Source organism: Manis pentadactyla, chromosome 1, assembly GCF_030020395.1.
Source record: "Manis pentadactyla isolate mManPen7 chromosome 1, mManPen7.hap1, whole genome shotgun sequence".
In the NCBI taxonomy this organism is placed as follows: Eukaryota; Metazoa; Chordata; class Mammalia; order Pholidota; family Manidae; genus Manis; species Manis pentadactyla.
In genome coordinates, this window is record NC_080019.1 from 226,032,807 (window position 1) to 226,053,696 (window position 20,890).

The window sequence follows — 20,890 nt, forward strand, 5'->3', positions numbered from 1 at the left end:
CTTCCCGTCAAGATTATGTTCACAAACATGGCACCTTCTTGAGCAAATTTCTTAACCAGAGTATGAACTACTGAAATTCCCATTCTTACCTCTTTCATTCCTCAAAATATTTCAGACCTCAGCCCAGCTAGTGATATAGGGAAGAATGTAACAGCTAGAGGATTAACATGATGAAGTCAAGCCCGCATGTCAGTTTGGCAGCGTCTCTTTGCCCCTGTAATCATATGTTGTCAGGGCAAACATCTGGCCTGTCTGCGGTCAACGTCAGCAGCAGGATTTCTCAACTTTGGCACTATTGACATTTTGAGCTGGGTAATTCTTTGTTGCAGAGGCTGTCCTATGCAGGGTAAGGCATTCGCCAGCATCCCTGGCCTCTCACCTACCATATGCTAGTAGCGCTCTCTCCAAGTGTAACAACAAAAAACGTCTCCAGACTTTACCAAATGTTCCCTGGGGGACAAAATTACTTCCCCTCTCCACATGGTTAAGAACCACTGACCTATAGAGATCATAGAATTTTGTCAGAAAAATCCCAATCTGGGTCACTGTGGGCTCTCAACCTTTTTTTAGGAGACTGTTGTTAGGGAGAGACCTGATGCCTTCATCTTAGGAACTGTGGTGGCTGATACCACAATCTCTGTTGAAGATTGTCTCCTGAATTTCTGCAGCCCTGCTTTTCTGCTAAGAAAATAAAGATTGCTGTGAAATTAATCGCTTCCAAGGGGTTTGCAGAGGGAGGCGTAGCTCCAATCTTTGGCTGTTTCCTGATGCTGGCCAGTTTAAATTGCCAGTGCTTGTTGACTTAGAGATTAATCATTAATGATAGGGAAGCTCATGAATTTTTCAGAAAATTTTCCTCGTTGGGTGCAGCAGTCTGACTTACTATCAGAAGTGTAAGATCCCTTCCAACTGTCCTACATCAAAAACACAGGCTGTCACCCAGAGCGTTATCTTGTTCTGTGCAGGCTGGCTGCATATGTTGAACTCTATATTTTTTAATCATCCGTTTTCCAACTCTACCGAACATGTCAAACTGTGGAGACAGAATCCATTAAGCACTGTGTGAAGCCAGCAGGGGCCTTGTGACTTCATGATTTGATATATCAGTGGCAGAATTTTACAATAAGAAATTACAGCATCACACATTTTGTTAAAATGTCAGCAAAACGCCTGCAGGACTTAAAAGGAAGTAAACCACCACCATCAACAACGACAACAATCTCTACACAGTCCTTTCAGCTTTCAAAATATTTTCATATCTATCTAAGTGTCTCATTTTTTGAAGCCCTATACTTTTAGATCACCCCCTTATTTTCATCAAAGAGAATGAATGTGTAGCTGATCCAATCATCTCTTAATCAGTAGAGTTGATAATGATGACAATCATAGGTTGAATGATGAAAGCATAGAAGATAACTTTTTAATTAATTAATTTATATATCTGCTTAGAATACTGAGGGTTTTCCCTGTTATGTGGAGGAAACAATATTTATTAGCAATCACCCAATAAATATATATTGAATACCTATTTTGTGTCAGGCACAACCTGAGCTGTTAGCCTGAAAATCATTCAACTTTCACTTCATGTTAAAACCATTTCTCAAAAATGTATTTTTCCACTCTCCTGCCTTAGAAAACAACAAATATCTCCCTGAAAGACATCATTCTTGCAGATCAATTCTGTGTCCAGGAATGCCAGCATAAAAGGGGCAGGGTATTGACCTGAGACAAGCATTTGGTATTGCTTTTTAAAAACACAGTCCCTATTGTGAATTTACTTTCTTTGTGAAATTTCAAAAGTGGTTAATTGAGGTCCCTGGCTAAATTTTTATTCCCTTTGAGATTTTACAGTAAGTAATGACAGGGGAAAACTTGCTACAATTGCTGCAAAGTTTTTTTCTCCAAAGTCCCTGAAAAGCTTTCCCTTTTCCTAATAAAATTCAGTTTAGGTGTTCTCACAAATATAAAAGGGCAACAATAGCAAATGAACTATCTGATCTTTAAAACAGTTTCACAGAGGATTCGTCTTACATCTGAATTGCAAATAAAATTTCAAGAGAGAGAAATCATCTGTCTTAATAGTGGTCTACCACTTAAAGTGTTTCTTACTCTGGCAATTGTAAGTATATTAGAAATAAATCAAATTGTGAGACCCTAGGGCCATCTTAATTTGAACCTCTCCTGTGCCAGAACTGTGTATTTCAGTCAGTACTGTTTTAATTTATACTAATTAAAATACTGTCCATTAGCGTCTTTCTGTCTCAGAGGGGTGTGCGTCTTTAATTTCTGTCCTCTAAGCCACGGCCATATTTATCCTTCACAATGTAAATTTAGTTATGTTAGACCATGTTCACTTGCGTTAATTTGAATTGATTTAAAATTGTCCACCCAGGTCAGGTAAAATAGAGAATCAAGCAATTACCACCTACTCACGATAGACTTTATATTATAAGCACTCTTAACCAGAATCCGTAGTAGTTTTTTGTGGCAGAGATAGTAATTCTCACAAAATATTTTATGTGTTTCCCTTACATTTTATGACTTCTCCTGCAATCAGGTTAGGGCCATACAACTCATGTCAGCGAGGAGACCGTAAGACCTCCGTGCTCTATGTGTTCTTGACACAGTGAGCCTGGAAGGCGCCTGTTGAGGTGGCAGCATCATGAGTGAGGATGCCTCCTATCTGTCTGGGTCCCTGAGTGACTGGGTGAAACAGTGTCCTCAATATCCATGTTGGACATGTAGGGTAACCAAGAAATAAATTATTGTTGTCTTAAGCCACTGATATTTCAGGGTTAATTTGTACCATGGAATATATTATCTCATCCTGATGAATTTGTTTCCCTTTTTGAATTAACTTTTTCAATATTTATTTTCAATGTAACACATGATTATCCTTGCTTATGATTGAAAAGGGATTAATGACCCTAACTTTATTGAAAATACAAAACCTTCTATTCCTGAGCCCTCCAACCCTTTCCAACTTGCTGAATATGGCAAGGGTAGGCATCAGTATATTCTTACAAACAAAGAACTGTCACGTGCCTTTGAATAGATAATACCCTGATACCTTGGCTCATCTGTAGAATATGATACACCATCTTGCAAGCAGGAAGCATTTAATAAATGCTGACATTGTAATTTGGGGTTTTTAATGTCATTTCTCCCATCTGTTGGAAAATTTGGGACCTCACTCTTTTTTAATACTACATCCTTCTCTTGCCCACAGATACTTTTTAAATAACTAAGAAAAAATACTTCTGTTTGGTTATAGATTTGTTACCACGAACTAACTGTTCCTATGACAGATCTTAATCAAGGTGAAACACACCGTTTTTAAATATTTGTGGCTTTAAACAATGGTATCACCAAGGTAGTAGGCACACTCTTCAGGGCAGGGAAAATGAGATAATGATATATGTAGGCAGACTTATGAATAGACCCAATTTCTACCAGGTACTTGTATAATGATCAGCCTGAGACTAGAAATTAAGCACGTTTTGTATTTGTGACATGCCACTCAGAGGAAACAGAGGTGTGTGACAGTTCTCACATACCATGGAAATTATATGACATTACCTCAATTATAACTAACATGGGCAGCTCTATGATTTATAGTTGAATGTTTCCTGCTATTCAAGGTCTCTGTTACACACACACACACTTGCATTCACACACACACATTCACTGAGGCCATAAGTACCGATGCTGTAAAACTTGATTTCATTTTGACCTTGTGAGTAATTTAAACTAAACTATCAGTATTTGAAAGTAAAGTTCACTTCCTCTTGAAAATAAAGAATGGCATTTTTAGCCAAAGCGTTTGATTTGACCAATATACAGAGGTATTTTAGACATCATTGAATGTTTTCTGGATTTCCTGTTGGGCACATTCTTTTTGCCAGTTATAAGTTGCTTTTCACCACAACTTGATGCTGCTAAGATATCAAAATTATTCAACAGTAAAAAAAAGCATTTTATTTCCTTAGTATTCATGTCAAAATCTCTTATGGCTCACTTTGAAAAAGCGATCATTTTTCCATCAAATTGGCTGTCTCAGTAGCATTTAGAAATTAGAAAAAATAAATCCAAAACTAATGATCATAAAAATGATTTACATTTGTGTAGTACTTTATCACTCTTGAAAAATAACTTTCTTGTTTGTTGTTGAAGGAATCCTGAAGGTCATTTCAAGCATTGTGACAGTAACTGATTCAAAGGCTGCACCCTGGATGCAGACACACCTGAGTTCCCACCCAGCTCTCCCACTTCTTTGAGATGTTACTTTAATCCCTCTGAAACTCATTTTCCTCATCTATCTCAAGGATTACACAAGACAATTAATGAAACACTAGGTATGGTGCCAGGCAATAGTAAATTCTCAATACTCAATATGTGTTAGCTTTCATGTGGAGCATCGGCTATTGAAAGCAAGTTCTGCATCTTGTCCTCTTCTCACAACTCATAGCACAATGCCTGATACAAAGAAAGTGTTCAATAAATATTTTTAAGTGGGTTTTTAAATATTCATCTTTTTAGTTTCCATTTGAAAAAACTGAGCCCCCCAATGCTTACCTGGTTCACACCTCTGTGATTCACAGTTAGTTATTCTCTGTCCCTTCTGCACTTAAATACTTAATTTCAGTTTATATATTCAACAAAGATTTAATAAGTTTAAACCATTTGCATTCAAATTTCTATTTAGGCCATGAATTGTGCCCTTACTAAGTGTCAGACACCACACTAAGTGCTTGAACAAACTCACCTTATTAATTCATCAAAACAACCATGCCAAATAGGTGTTATTATCCCCATCTCAAATTTAACTCTGCAAATATTCCTTGCTCACCTACCATGCACCTGTCACTGCAGATATTTTAATGAACAAGACAGACAAGGTTCCTGTCCTCCAGGCATTTACAGTCTTGCAGAGAACACATGGAGAAAATTGTACAAATAGGATGGGAGTGATAAAGGAGGTGGTGCAGGACGCTACATAAGCCTAGAGGAAGCGACCTTAGGTCAGTACCTAAGGAAAAAACATCAAGGCTGAAACTTGGATTAATGGGGAAATGTTAGCCCAACAAAGAGGGCAGAAGAGGAAAGAGCTTGTGCATCAGCCTGGGGTAACAAAAGAATGTCTTACTAGAGCACTTAGAATAAGAAGCACTGAATGACTTGAGCCTGGAGGGCAAGACAGAGTTGGGTGAGATGAGGCTGGAAAGCTGTGCAGGACCCCATGGCAATAGCTCCCTCAGCTTTGATGAGGATCTTGGACTCCTGCTGCCAAGAGGAATGGGGCGTTATTGGAGGGCCTTAGATAGGAGAGTAACATGAGCAAATGCACATTCCAAAGAGGAGCAGAATGCACTGCTGAGCATGGATTCATCCTTGCTCTCAAAGTTTGGTTTGCAGTAGCATCTCCTAGGAACTTGTAAGAAGGGCAGATTCTTGTTTCTCACGCCAGATCTACTAAATCAAAACTCTCCAGGGGTGACTGTATTTTAACAAATTCTCTGCTTGATTCTTACATGCATCTAGTTTGAGAACCCTGGACTTTAGGTAGAGGTTCTCAGTCTTTGCTGCACATTGGAATCATGTAGACAGTTTAAAAATATTCTGACGCTTGGGCCCTAACCCAAATGTCTGATTTAGTTGGTCTGCATGCACCCTGGATACTGAAGTTCCCTTTCGTCTCCTCCAGATATTTAATATGCAGCCAGGATTGAGAACTGCTGCATTAGAGAGAGGATGCAGATGAATGGGTCAATGGTCCAGGACGGAGACGATGGCAGCCTGGTCTAGGGACACAGATAGACAGGATAGAGGAATTCAAGAGACATTCAGGAGGTAACTGCGCATTTAAGAAGGGATAAACCAACCTAGTCACAAGCCTCCTCTCTTCACAAAACCACCTGCTTCTCCCATACCCTGGGCTTTGGCTGCTCCAGTCCCACCCAGGAAGACAATGTCCACTCCCTTCTTAGAATGGCTTCAGTTCCCTGTGTGCTTGGGACAGGGCAGGAGAACTGGACCATCTCCCAGTCCCAGCTGGGAAGATCATTAAGGTGATCCATAAAAAACACAGCTGTGTCCCTCATGCTGGATAAAACTACAGTCTCTGGCCTCGATAGTACTCCATTATAGCCTTGACTTTATGACCTCACATCATATTCGAGGCTTCATGCTAAATGCTTTATGAGTACCATCATCTTTCATTCTCATCACAAGTCTCTGCTGATGGCACTGTAACTGTTAGGACTCCCACTCTGTAGATGAGGCCACAGACAGAGTTCAGTGTATTATGCAATGTCACAGAGCTGGTAAGTGACAAAGCCAAGATTTAAACTCAGATTAGTTTCCACTTCCTGGGTCTAAGGCCACTATGCCCTACAGCTGTTGTAGCAGGGAAAGGAAGTCTGAAACATGTGACACATAGAACTTTAGATGCTAGACTGGCCAGTGATGCCTAGGAAAGCAAGTTGATTCATGGCTGGAGTAACTAAGGGAGTAATTTCCCTGGGAAAGTGGGACTGAAACCAGACCCTAGATGATATGTCAGTTTTGAAAGAGTGGAAAGGAATGAGGAGGTCATGCCAGGATGGGGTGGGAATAGAGACAGGCTGACTGAGCACTGAAGGATCACAAAAGGATGGATTGGGTTTCTGTTTGGGTGTTTTTGTATACTTATTTGCTGCTTGCTCAAGAATTATTGCATTTGGAACTCTGTGTTCCATTGCCAGAAACCAGCAAATACATAAAACTGGGGACTCAAATGCAGTGGATGTTCTCTTTGGCCAGCAAACTCTGGGAGTTAAACCTTGCATTTTGCAATCAAGGAGAAGTATGTCCTTCAGAGTGGAAATTGTGACCTCTTAAAGGTCTTCTGGGGAGGAAATAAGGCATGGTAAAGAAAGGCACTAATGATCTACTTTAACTCTTCAACAAATGAGGTGGTTTGTCCTTGGACGATATTTATAAAAATAAAATGTACTTTAATGTGCATGGGACATCAAACTCAATGTTTTCTCTACAAATAGCCCTGGAATAGAGCCCCAGTAAAGACTCACATTGAATGCAAGTCCACATACTGCATCAGATTTGTCCCTGGTAATAATAATAGAAGTAATAATAAACCCACAAGGTGTCAGCCCCCTGCCGTGTGAAAATATCTGTTATGATCATTACCATAGTCTGCTGAGAGTAGTATATTAGAGCTACAGCTTTAGACCCTCAGAAAGGTTAGGTGCCTTGGCCTGGCCACACAGTGAGTATGTGACAGGTAGGGTTTGATCTTAAGATTTTCTTATTCTAGAGTCCACACTCTGTTTTCTAAGAGTTATCACTTCTGTGCAGGGCCAACTGTCTCTGAAACTCCTAGCAAACTACTTAATCTTGCAGCTTGGTTTCCTACCTGAAAGTTGGGTGAGTGGGGGGAACCTATTCTGCCACTTTAAGTGTCATTAACATCAGAATTAATGTGAGATGAAGTGTGCAGGGAGTGGAATACCAGGCACTAATAGCTGCTTAGATGGCTGAAAGTGACTGCTGGGTGCCAAGGATGCAAAGGTGAGTAAATTCATACCCCTGCCCTTGTAAAGGTTACAGTCTAGTGGGTGAATGTCAAATAATGGTATGATGAATGTGATAGTACAGTGATGATAAATGCTAATAAAGGAGACATGCATAGGGCCTATGACAGGGACACTCAGGAGGTCTGGAGGGGTAAGAGAAGAGTTTGCTGCAAACCTGAAGGATGACAGACAAGAAGCAGTTTCCAGTCGAGGGAAAGACAAGGCGAAGTGCCCCAGAGGTGGTGAACAGCTCATACAAAGACCTGGCAGCAGGAGGAAGCAAACCCTTCCAAAGGCCTTAGCGAGGGTCTCGGTGGAATGTACTGAGGGGGGATGTGGTGTCCGATAGGCTGCAAAGCTCAGCAGGGCTTACCCTTAGGCCTGAAGTTACTACATCATCTCTAAAGGTCCTTCCAGGCACAGTTCTGGATCATTTTCATTGTACCGCTGAGACTGACATTGGTTCACTTGCTCTAAGGCTGGAAATCACAGATTCCCCCAGAAAGTAGAAAAAGTATTCAAATAATGCATAAAGTAATCTGCTTATTTCAGTTTAAGTTTTCTGTGTATTTGAATCACGTCTGCTCTTTACTTGACTGAAGGCAGCCTTGAGGCAGTAACCATGATGGCCTTGGAAGAGTCCAGAGTGGGACTCACAGCCCTATCACTGTGATGCGCGAGCACTGGAGGATTCAGGCGGCCCTAGAGGAAGCCCGTGCTTCCAAGAGTGTCTCCGAGGACACAGTCAAGGCTGATCCTCCGGGGCCTCTGAGGCTGATGAGGAGACTGCACGCCTGGGCCCCGTGATGATTTTCCCATCACCCCAGAGGTCAGCCAGCGCAGTCGCAGGTGGATTTTTTATAATGAAAAGACAGACCCATTTGCATAATGGGGTTACTCCCACCCTCCCCTTCCAAAAAAATTTTTGTCCACAGACATGAGAAAATAAAGTGCACAGAAAATTGCCTAGGTGAGCATATCCCAAAATGTATTGTTGGGTGTTTCTGTGGATCATACATGGTCAGATAAGTTTGGGAAATGTCGGGCCGTGCAGGGTTGTCTTGGTTTAAGACTTCTCACTGACGTGCCTTGCGGCCCTCCAGGAGGGAAGGAGAGGGGGCAGGCTCTATTAGGCCACAGAAGTCTTCCTCATAGAGGGCCTGCAGGACCAATGTTTTCCAAAGCTAACTTTGACAAGTGCACATCTCAGCTTTTCAGAGACTCCTGGAACATAATAGCTAGGGCTTGTCATTTCTCAGGTCAAGGGATTATGGAGGTCATGGCTTCAGCCCAAGTTCCCCCAGCTAAAGGCAAATCAAGGACCAGGCTCCCCATGTCCATTCCAGGGCACCCCCATCCCTGTATCTGGTTTTTCATTAACCACAAAGGGCAGGGAGGTAAGTTAATGTCTGATGAGTCCCCACCCTAAAACAGGGCTAATTGTAGAAACTGTAGGACCCACTCTGTGCCCACACCATGTGAAGGGCTTTGCACATATGCCAACTTAATCAATCCTTCTAACAACATACTGGGTTAGGTATCTTATCTCACTTTGAAAAATGAGGAAACTGAGGCTCAGAAAGTTTCAGTCACTTGTTCTATCCCTTTGAGTAAGGAAATTGCAAAGCCAAGATGTGGACCCAAGTTGGCCTGACTGCCTTTAAAGCACCACACATTGTCTTATTTAGTCCTCTGCATAGCCATGCAAGATGAAAGTGATCCCCGCTTTGCAGTTGAGGAAACTGAGGCTAAGAGAGGTTAAGAAGCTTGACAAAGTTATGCAACCAGGGGATGGGATGGCTGGGCACAGACTCCTCACTGCCAGATTCTCAGTGACGCTGGGCTGAGACCTTATCTCTGCATTGACTCAAGGGCACAGCCGTGAGCTGGAGAGAATCCCAAGCCTCAGGACTGGCTTGAACTGATAGCCTAGGTGACACCTGTCTAGGTGACACTTAGGCAGTGCTGAGCTCAGTTCTCTGTCATTTTAAAAGAAAAGCCCAGATAAATGGTTCCCTTTGCTTGGCTGGCACATCACAACAACCACACTGCCTCTGCTTGACCTCTGCTAGTAGGAAGATTATTTGTCTAATTAGGTAAAGAGCCTTCATGCACATGTACATATTTTAACCCTAATGAGCTGTCAATGGGAAAGGTTTGCCCTTGGCCTGGTTCACCAGCTGATCTTGCCTTTCCTCAGTGGAAAAGACCAGTGCAGTAAACAGGACCTCGTTGCCATGGAAGCTCACTCTCTGGCTTTTTCTTTCCAGCACTTGAAAAGGTAATTACTTGATTTCTCTTTATATTTTTGGATTTTGTACAGTGGGGCTGTCAAGCTCTTTGATTGAGGATGGCCTCCTCTATCATGCCAGGCTATTTTAGGGTGCTTTGGGTACATTTCCGTTTTCATCTTCCCTCCAGATCATTAGCTGTCAGACAGCTGTGTCTGCCTGGTCACTCCTGCTAATGAAAGTCTAACAGAGGGAAGGGATTTGACCCTGGAGAAAGTGAGAGACACTGAGAAGCCAGGGAGATTTGTCAGGAGATGGGACCCCTTGATCACCTTCCTTTCTGGTGCACAGTCAGAGGAAGACCCCACATCCACACCAGGGAGAGAAGCTGTCCCACCCGGCTCATTCTCTTCTGAATCTTTGATGCCCCATTGTGGCCCATATCAGAAATATACCAGCATGGGCTGCTCTAGTAACACAAAGAGTAGCCACCATTTCCTGAGGGTTTGACGTGCCAGAACTGGGCTAAGCCCTTCATAGTCATTGTTTCAGCGAAGCCTCATGACAGCTTTAGGTAGTTATAATCCTGATTTTTCAGATGAAGAGACCTAAAGCACAGAGAGGTTAAGTACCTTGCCTGAGGTCACACAGTTACTATAATGGCAGAGCCAGGATAAGGATGTGTCCCTTGTTATCATTTCTTTGGGAGGGTTCTGGCATGGCTATAGCCTCCCCAGCAGAAATCAACCAGTCATGACAGGTGACAGAAGGTAGACTTTCTCTGCCCCTCACCGGTGACTCTTTGTGTTAAACTGACCCATTAGTACAAGAAGCAATGTGAAGGCACTGAGTTAGTTAGTTGTCAAGGACAATCAGAAAACCAAACAAGACACTCAGGAAGGAAGACAGCATAATGCAGAGCAAAAGGGCTCCAGTTGGCGGCAGGGCAGACTCCATTTCAAATGGCTTGGGCCACTTCACCTGTGGGGACTGCGGCTCATTCCTGAACTTCACTGAGACTCAGTTTCCTTATCTGTAAAATGGGGGTAATGATGCTACCTACCTCCTAGCATTGTTTCACATGTGGGATTTCCCAAACTGGTCGCTGTAAAAACATTTATTTTCAGTGAAATAATTTTGTAAAACAAAGTCAAATGCAGTTAAATAAGCTTATTTACTCTAACATTTCTCAGAATCTTATTATGCTATTTGCATTACAAATGTTCAGAAGAGAGAAGCATTTCCTGACCTCAGCATCCTTTTCTTGGAAGAATAGACCCTGTTTCTTGGTACCTTTTAGGAGAGGTCATAAGGTGCCTGGGCTTGATATAGGCAACAATAAATGCTAATCCCTGCTCTTCTGTGCCCAAGTTATTCAAAAAACTATCCCTCTTCTCACTAGATTTAAGCTTCATGGAGGCAGGCACCAGGCTGGTCTTATTCCTTTCTGTATTCCAGTGTCTTGGCATAGCCAGATGTTCCATAAAAATTCAATGTATGAATGAGTAAATGAGTAAACCAACAAATTCATGGATGGAGCTTAGTGTAGACCTAGCCTTCTCATGTTGTTGCCCAAATTCTTTGCTGTTTCTAGTGGCATTCAGTGAGGCCAATAGGAGAACTCACCGGCTTCTGCAGACTTAGTAAGGCAGTGGTTCTATTGGGCTATGTTTTCTCCTTTCAGTTTTAACCTCTGTGAACACCATACCTTCTGGCAGAATTCCCAACTTTAGCCCCTGGCCAAGTCACTATGCTGCTTCTCAGTGAAGTAGTCAGATGTTTCATTTATGTATGTATTTTGAACAAGACATTTCTGCATGTTCCCAGTGGATTTGCACCTGGATCTGAAGAAATATTGGATTTCCAAGGGAAAAGAACAAAAACAGCTTACTAGAGCTTAAAAACACTCAGGATGCCTTGTTTCCCACATGTGCCTATTGGCAGGCGGTGGTCACAGTGCTGTTGTTCAGCAGTGTGATGCTTTTGGGTGGCTCTCTATTTACTTAGAGGAGGATTTTCATGTTCTCTGGGCATTATACAAACAATAAACATTTAAGTTTAAGTTAAAGAATAGTTGAGTTGGTCAAAGTCTAACAGATTTCCTTACTGCAGAACTTCTCAGAGACTTTGCATTTTGCTACAGTCTTTCCCAAACTTATCTGAGCCTTTCTGGAACCCTTTCTTCTGAAGTATCTAGTAAAGTGGCTGTTCAGCAGAGCACCCTTTGGAAAATGCTGCCTTAGGATAATATATGGCCAAAAGTTGCAAATCAGCCTTTGTGACTGAGGACATAGTCCCACTCCTCAAAACTGTGAAAAGGAGAAAGTAAAGCAACTCCTTAATTGAACAGGGTGATAAAAATGCATAACAAGAAGTCAGATGAATTTTTATGTTCTGAAAAATAAACCAAAGAAGAAGATTCATGATGCTTCAACAGTTTTGACCATACATTTTCTAGTGTTCTTGTTTGTGTCATACTAGAAATAACTTACTTTCTATACCATTTCATAGCATAGGTGACACTTTTTTAAAGCTATTTTGTTGTTCTAAATTTCTGAATACAAATGGCCTTTAAAAGAAAAGGACTTAGAAAACTCACATACCTCTTAAGCTATTTTTTGTTGTGGGTTAATATGTACTTAAAAAGAATAGAGCCCCTCATATTTGAATGCCACTGTTCCCTGCTTATTAAACTTTTCTGTGAATAAAATAAATCATGAGTATCTGTGAATAAAATAAATCATAAATTACTGAACAAAGCAGACTAAATTACAGTTTGAAAGATAGTACAAGGCTTGCTTAGAAATAAAGAGAGAACTTCAGTCCATAGAGCAAGGGTCAGAAACTTTGGTCTGCCACCTTTGTAGACATAAAATTTTACTAGAACACAGCAGTGCTCATTCATTTACATATTGTCTGTGGTTGTTTCACATTTCAATGGGAGAGTTCAGTCAACGCAACAGAGATCTTATGGCCTTCAAAGCCTAACATATTAATTATATGGCCCTTTCCAGAAATGTTTGCCAATATCTTTAATAGATTCATAGGATGATATAAAAGGAATGGAGATTATATAACCAACCCCTTCATTCTATAGATGGAAAAATTGAAACCAGAGAAGTTACGGAATTGTCCAGGTTGTTTATGCTTGGGTGCTCTGATCCTTATATCCTAATAGCTCTACCCATCAGGGAAGGCAAGGATAGATTTCAGCTTAGATACCAAAACCAACTGAGTGGTAGTGGCCATCTGGGGTCCTAGCTGAGAATGTGTCAGGCTCAGTCAGAAGAAATTCAGGGATTGATTAATCTTCCATGGTCCAGGGGTGGGAGAGCAGCAAGATATATGCCATGTGGGCCCTGTGGATGTGCCCCAGGTCTGCTCCATACATTTCTAGGAGTTCTCTTACCATCTCCTTCCTTGTATGACTGCTGGGTTAAAACTGTCCTCAGTGCGCCACAGACAGAGGTGCGGTGCCCTGCCTTCATTAGAAGCACTGCTGCCTAGCACTTTAGAAGTGATCTTGTACAAGTTCATGCAAATGTCATTCCTAGCAGCTGCCTACCACATCACACTCTTCCTAGAAGGATTTAACTTAAAATTTCACTCAAACTAGATGTGTCTGGTACAAGATTCCTAACTTTCAGTGTGTCCATGGGGGAACCAAGTAGGACATTAAAATGGAAAGTCATGAGTTTATTGGCTTTTGTGACCCAGACGTAAGTCTCCCTGTTTGTGCTTTCATGCAGCTGGACAATCCAGATGAGCAAGCAGCCCAGATCAGACGAGAGCTGGATGGACGTCTCCAAATGGCAGACCACATAGCCAGGGTAAGGAAACTTGGGGGACATTGCTGGGGGACCAGGCCAAAGTCCCACACAGGAAACACGCTGCTTATTAAGGTCCATGAAAGGAAAAAGCAGAGAAGCCGAGAGGAAGGAAGATGAGGACAATCACCCTGACTGGCAACTCTCTAGTTTTCCTGTGCTTCAACCTATACTGCAGTTCCACACATTTCTAAGAATGATATTACCATCTCCTCCTTTGTATGACTGCTGTGCAAACACTGTCCTCATTGCACCAAGACAGAGTTGCTGCAACCACTCCAGTCCCAGTCTCACCGTTCTTCTGAGTCCCAGACTTATTTCCAACTGTATTTTGAGCATTTCCATTTGGATAACCCCTGCATTTCAAGTTAAATGTGTTCAAAATCTAGCTCCTTGTCTTCTCCCTCCTACCATATATGCATCCCTACATTTATTCCTTTTCATGTATTCTCCATGCAGCTACTGTGGGTGGAACCTCCTTGCCATGCCCAACTCCCAGTTTCTCCTTCTTCCCTATGACGCCCCCCTCTCAGTCAGCCCCGAGCTCATTGACTGCCTCCTAAATGTGGGTCAGATCTCTTCAATGCTTTACAGCGGCAGTGCTAGTGCTTTGACTCAGGCCCTCATCTTCAGTGCCTGGGTCTTATAATAGCCTCCAAATGGGTGTTCCTGGGTTAACACCCTCCTCATCTCCTGTTCATCCTTCACACAGTTGCTATTGTAAATGCCACATATGAACATCTCAAAACAGAGCCTTGAAACCCTCCAGTAGAATCCCCCGTTGTTCCCAAAACAAAATCCAACCTCTTCTGAATGATATTCAGGGCTCTTAATCCATACACCATACCCTTCCTTATTACCTCACTTCAGACAACTTTCCCACCAGAAGTCCCCATTTCAGCTGCAGAGAATGCCTCCCTCCAAATAGTCTAGGCCTTTCCCAGGCTTATTGACTTGGTGCCCATTGGCATTTCAACCTAGAATAATCTTTCTTTTCTCCTCCATTTAGCAAACTCTCCTACTCAGCTTTTGTACTCAAAACCCCTTATGTAAGAGTTTAGCTGGTTCTCCCCACTTCTGTACTTTCTTCATACCACATATAAACCTTTAGGATAACAGTTCATTGGGTGGTGACTATTTGTTTACATGTCTGAGTCTCCCAGTACATAGGATTTCCCTGGGGTTGGGATTATGTCTTATTGTTGATGAATGTGAGCCTAAGTATTATGTACTATTATCGCCCTCACTGCCATTTGTGTTCATTATTAATGGTAGTAATGCTAGTTGTACTTATTGAGTGCTGACTCTGTGGCAAGTATGCTAAATGCTTTACATGTACCATCCCATTGCCCTCAGAACAGCTCTGTGAGGTTCCATTCAGTTTTCGTCTTGTTTTAGAGGTGGGGAAATCTACACTGAGATTGATAGGCACTAGTTAAGAGGCTACATTGGATCCTTAACTCAAGTCTGTTTAAATATCAGGGCACGGACCAGGATGAGGCATTAACTCAGGTGCAAAATTTAAAAGTAGGGGGCCAAAAATGCAGTAACCAAAATAAATAATATTTAATGCAATATTTTTAAATCATAATTAAATCAAAAATCCATGAAGAACAAAATTTCAGAATTTTAAATCATAGGCTCCTACTGGTTCCTCCAGTAGCCACAGGCCTATGAGAGGAAGGGGCTGTGGGAGATGGCAGGGAGGATGGGCTCAGAGCAGAGCTTGGCATTCAGCCTTCCTCTTTATGGACAGAAGTGGCTCAGGACTTGGACATATGGGAAGGAATCCTACTGAGGGTGAAACAGAAGAGCGATTCCAAGAAGCACGAACATTTCCATTTGCGATCAAGCAGTTTTATTGAAATGTTTTATATCTTCTTTTTGGACACCTTTAAAGTTTATAGAAGAATCAGTGTGGTGGCTAAAAATAGTATGCAGTTATGGATTTGGCCAAAGGTAGTGTAAAAGGCTCTTACATTTGAAAACCCTGCTTATGTGAGAGTAAACATCAATAAGGCTTTAGAATTTACTTCTGAAAACTCAGTGTCTCCTCAGAAGATTATTCAGAAAATGGAGGTCATTTGACCCACTGCCTGCCATTAGGTAACTGTTGCATCTGCAGGTAATGAGTATTCATCCCACTTAAAGAATATCTCACACACAGACACACAATTCAAAAACAAGCTCATGGCACCTTTATTTCAGTTGTTTAGTTTACTTTGAGAGTTAAAATGGAAATTTAAGAAACTAGTGTAGGCTAAATTTAATTTTTAAAAGACCACCAGGCACACTGATACCAAGCAGGAAATTGCCAAGAACTTAGAACTAGACTTTCTTGAACAATGAAATAGGCAATTCAATTGAATTTTGGCTGTTATTTACAGACTGGAGAATAATTCCAAACCATATGAGGATTCTCCCAAACATTTAGGGTATGGAGGATTTCTATGAAAGAGTCTGCCCACTACTATTTCCAGTTCTCCTAGAAACTGACTGTCTTCTGCAACATTCATTCATACCATTGGTCCCCTAATCATAGCTAGTTGGTCCTGGAAGTGAGCTCTTCACCCAAGCAGAACCAGTCACAGTTCCCAGCCTGCCTAGCCACAAATGATTGGTCCAGAATTGGGTGCCCAATGCAACTAGACCAAATCCCTTCCCTGGGACCTGTGGACTGAGGGCCAACATGCCCGGTGCTAGAAAAATGTCTGCAGCCATGTTCCATTCTTCCATGTAGGGAGAAGAACAGAAGAATGCAGCCAACATGCAGAGAGACAGAGACAGGAAACAGCCTGAAATTCTCAGGATGTTCAAGACCCTGGATCCACTTATTCTTGAGCCTTAGCCAGTAACTGCTTTTACTTTCAATTTAGTTGGATTCTAAGAAAAATAAATTCTCTCTTCACCTAAACCAGCTTAGCTAATAATGAGGAAAATTGAAAAAATATCTTATCCACCAAAAATTAAATGAAATATCAAGACCTCCAATACTGAAGGTCAAGACATTGAAGTTCATAAAGAGATACTGAAGCAAAGCCCTTCTGCTTATCTTCTTGTAGCATGCCGTGACTTTTCTATTTCCATCATCGGTGAATTTTAGTCAGGGTGTACAATTAGACCCATATGGCTGAACATCAGCTCCTGTAAATATCGTAAGCAGAAATTCCTGGATATAGATGTTAGCCATCAAACATAATTCACTCTGTTCTATGAATTAAAAGATGGGAAGAGCATTTTGATTGCAAGTTAGAGCACCACTCAGGGAAATTTAGGCATAAGAGGGATTGAGTCCAGGGATCAAGGAGTGTCACTCAGAGCCCACAGGCAAGATGTAGCCAAAATCCAGGAAGGACCTGGGACCAGGAACTGCCAGGTGGTCAGAACTTTCTGTACTCTCTTGACTCTGTGTGTATCATTCATTATTCTTTCTTTGTATGCAAACCAGCTTCCTTTGCCTCTCAGCTGGGAAACCCATCTGCTCCACAGCTCTACATGTTTCCAGTATGGACAAAAAGAAATCATTGAGTCAGTCAACCTCTCTACCAAATATTTCTCCCTACCTTTCCTTTCCCTCTTTCTTACACCCTACTTCAAATTCACAATTTCAAGAGTCAGGCTCCTGATTGGTCCAACTTGGTTCAAGGGCCAACCCCTGGAGCAATCAGCCGATCCACTTTGGAAAGGAAGTGAGGGTCTCACTGAATCCATGGAGGTTGGAGGTACATCAATAAGGTGGAAGGTGGCAACTAAGAGGTAGGCTGTGGGTAGGGTGGTCATTATCAACTGAGAGATACCCAAGATGTGCCCCAAATTAATAACTGTCACTTACATGGTGTTTGCTCTGTGACCGGCTCTCTTCTAAGTATTTTACATTTGATAACCTCTCCAACCCTCCAGCAACCTTGTGAGAAAGGTGCAACCGTTATCCCCATTCCATAGGGGAGGCTAAAGCAGAGACTTTAGAGGACTTGACCAAGGTCACTCAATGACCAGAATCTGCACTCTGAATCCGTATGTATAAATGCCTTCCCAAGTACAGGCCCTTATTTTCCCCATCACCCCAATGCAAGGACCAACGTGCCCTTCACCCAGCCTTCATCTTACCTCATCCTGACCTCTCTCAGCTAATCAGGCCTTTAATAAATGTGTCAGGCACTGGCAGTGCAGTTTCACATACACTGCCTTTTAGGCCTTTAATAAAAACTCCTGGAGTCACAGGAGTTCTTCCCAGGTTGGCCACATCCAAGAGTTTAAGTGATATGTTTACTTGGCTATTAGGTAACAAGCTGAGGGCTCTCATTCCAAGCGTTGTGCTCTCTCTCCGGAGCAGTCAGGTGACAGGCAGAAAGTTACGCCAGATGACAGACTGCCCCCAGGTCCTCTCTCCCTGATGCATTTAATCCAGAGGCCATTTCAAGTAACAGCATCAGATAGAATTGGCTCTTAAAATTCTGAATCCTTTCTACTTTGATTTCCTTGGAATCCAAAAAAGCGGTTATAAGGCTTCTGTTGGTTCTGCCGACAGTATTCCCATCATCGCACACTTATGAAAGGCATGTGTTTGTTATTTCTTGCTGGGAGAGAAGGGAGGCAAGCACGAGGCGGTTCTCCTCTATGCACACCCCTACGTGGTCATCTATCAGTTCAGTCACACCACATCTCACAGGTCAGGGCATCCAATGGAGATGACGGCATGAACCCTCACTGTGAACATCAGGCGGGTGCCTTAAAAGGTCCATGGAGAGAGCTGGATCCTTTTTTTTTAATCTGGTAGAAAAGACTTCTTAATCCCTGTTCAAACATTTTCCAAAATCCTCTCATATTGATATTAAAATGTCCCCAAATTTTATCCAGAAATTAAGTCTAAGTTATTTAAATTATGTGATCAGAAGTTGACATTGGAGCTTAAACAGGCAGATTGTGGCATTAGTGATGCTGTGATATTTGCCAGTTCTTTTGGCCACATTTAGGGGTAAAAATTCCAAAATTCTTGGTCTGATTATGTAAGACAAATAATACAGCTTGTGTAGTGTTAGTGGAAGAGGTCTGGTAGTGAAACACCATTGGTTTTTCAACCTATCATTTAAATGTGTAGTTGCCATTTAAACCTCTAGAATTCTTTGCAGAGCAAAATTACCACTTCACACCATGGTCTTGTTGAAAACAGTGATGAAAATATGCTCCCAAGAGAGAAATAATAACTACATATTTCCTTAATGGAAAAGTTCTCTTCCATACATTGCCAAATATCAGATAAAAATGGAATCCTTTTCTAGAGAATGATACTATCCCCCAGCTTACAAATTAATTCTATTGTACCAGGTACCCGCCTTGCTTCAGGAGGTAGCAGTGTGCAGGCGTAAAGTAGAAATTTAGTTCAACTTTTTGCCTGAAAGAATGTGTGCAGGGAGCATCTCTCTGATTCTGACCCTTGTCAGGTAGCTAAGAATCCGGGGAAGTCTGAGTTCAAGGAAAAATCTACATGTCAAGGAGATGCTTTGAAGTTCATTTAAGGGAGGGGAAGTCCATTTAATTCATAAAAGCTGAGGAAGTAAGACAAAGCCACTTAAAGATGTCTGTAATGCTGATTTTGACAAATTACTACTGAGACCTTCTTTCTCAACACTTCATCCTACACCCACCCTCACATAGTCCGAGTTGATTGGTAACAGTGGAACGGCCACTGCAGTGGAGAACTCAGTTGTCACCAGCCTTCCGCTGAACATTGTGAGATGCAGTAATACCTGGATGCACCACACTGAGGGCCCCGCAGGGTTATTACCTTGTCTCTGTTGTTCTTTGGGACCAGATAGGTCTGCCCTGCCATATGGTAGCTAAGAACATAAGCTCTAGGTTTCAAACTCAGTTCTCCTAATTGTTGATTTAACTTCTATGCCTCATTCTCCTACAGAAAAATAAGAATAAATAATAGCACTTGCCTCAGTGGGTCATTGGAAGGGTTCAGTGAAGTGAAGCCTGTCAAGTACTTAGCTTAGTTTCCAGTATACAGTTAACATTTATAAATGCCAATAGCATCATGATCTTTACCATAGTCACCATCATGATTATTGGTATTGCCATTAGCAATGGTGGTGGTGGTAGTGTGGTACCTGCTGTATGTGGATATCTGTATGTGTGTATGTATATATGCTATATGTATATGAACATGGGTATGAGTATGTGTGTATATGTATTCATATGTGTATATATAGTCAGTGGTCGAGAAGTATTCATGTTGGTTATCTTTTACTCTTCACCATAACTCTATGAGGTTTAGTATCCCGACTTCAGATATGCAAACTAAAATTCAGATGGGTGAAGAAACCTGTCTAAAGTTATCAACTAGTAAGCGGTAAAACTGAAATTCAGAGTTAAGTCTATTTCAGTGATGTGGACTGGATAAGGTTCTTTCGTGCCCCTTTGTACTCTGCACACGCATTTGTTATCTCATGTGTCACATGGTGTCTACTTGGTCGCTTCCTGGCGGCATCCCCACCCCATACCCTGACCTCTCAGCTGACTCTTTCATCCCCAGTGACAGTCATACCATCTGACCCACAATGGGAGTCCAGAAACTGTTGGGGAGCTTGTACTGAATTGGTGCAACATGTCAGTGAGCTCTGTGCCTAGAAAGTGTCCTTCTTCCACCTACTTCCTTCTGATTGTCCACCTGTGTACAATTTGAGCCTTTGGAGTCAAAGGATCCTCTACCTGAGTGGCAGTACCCTTGTCAGCTTTTACACTTTGTCAGCTTTTACCCCTCCATCTTCTATGGTAAAAATGCAAAGACAGAAATGTAAATAGCTAACAGAGCTATAGCACTTTCAAACACTATTTTTCAAGATGTTCCAAAAATCACTCATTATGGCGGAGCATGAATAGCCCTGAAAGGAATTGTCCTTGGGAGGCCATCCCATTGAGGAATGTTATCAGCTCAAAACAAAAAACAACGGCCAGCAGAGATTTTCTTTGGAAGACTTTGCCCACCCATGCACTGTGTCTTTCATAAAACAATATGAATAAACAATCCTTTTGTCAAGGCTAATTTACTTTTACTCTTAGAAAAGTAGCAATTGAGATGGATGACTACATTTTCCTTATTTTGGCACAACTTCAGGTTTGAAATGTATTTGTAATGGGTCTGCTGCTAAAAACTCCCCTCAAGAACCTTAGCCTAGACTGACAAAATGCTATTTCTTCTCAAGGCTTAAGTATTCAGGGCAGAAAAATGGCTTTGTTGTCCCTTGCAGACTTC

The 20,890-nt window shown here is 41.8% G+C and overlaps 1 protein-coding gene across 17 annotated transcripts in view; it reads left to right on the top strand.

Moving 5' to 3' along the window:
* Nucleotides 1-20,890, top strand: part of CADPS (calcium dependent secretion activator) — a 427,320-nt gene that overhangs the window by 171,714 nt on the left and 234,716 nt on the right. For all 17 annotated transcript variants that reach the window (XM_057507990.1, XM_057507963.1, XM_057507964.1 and 14 more), the window contains exon 4: nt 13,555-13,635. In XM_057507990.1, the coding sequence (XP_057363973.1) occupies nt 13,555-13,635 (81 nt within the window). The remainder of the gene's footprint in view (nt 1-13,554; nt 13,636-20,890) is intronic.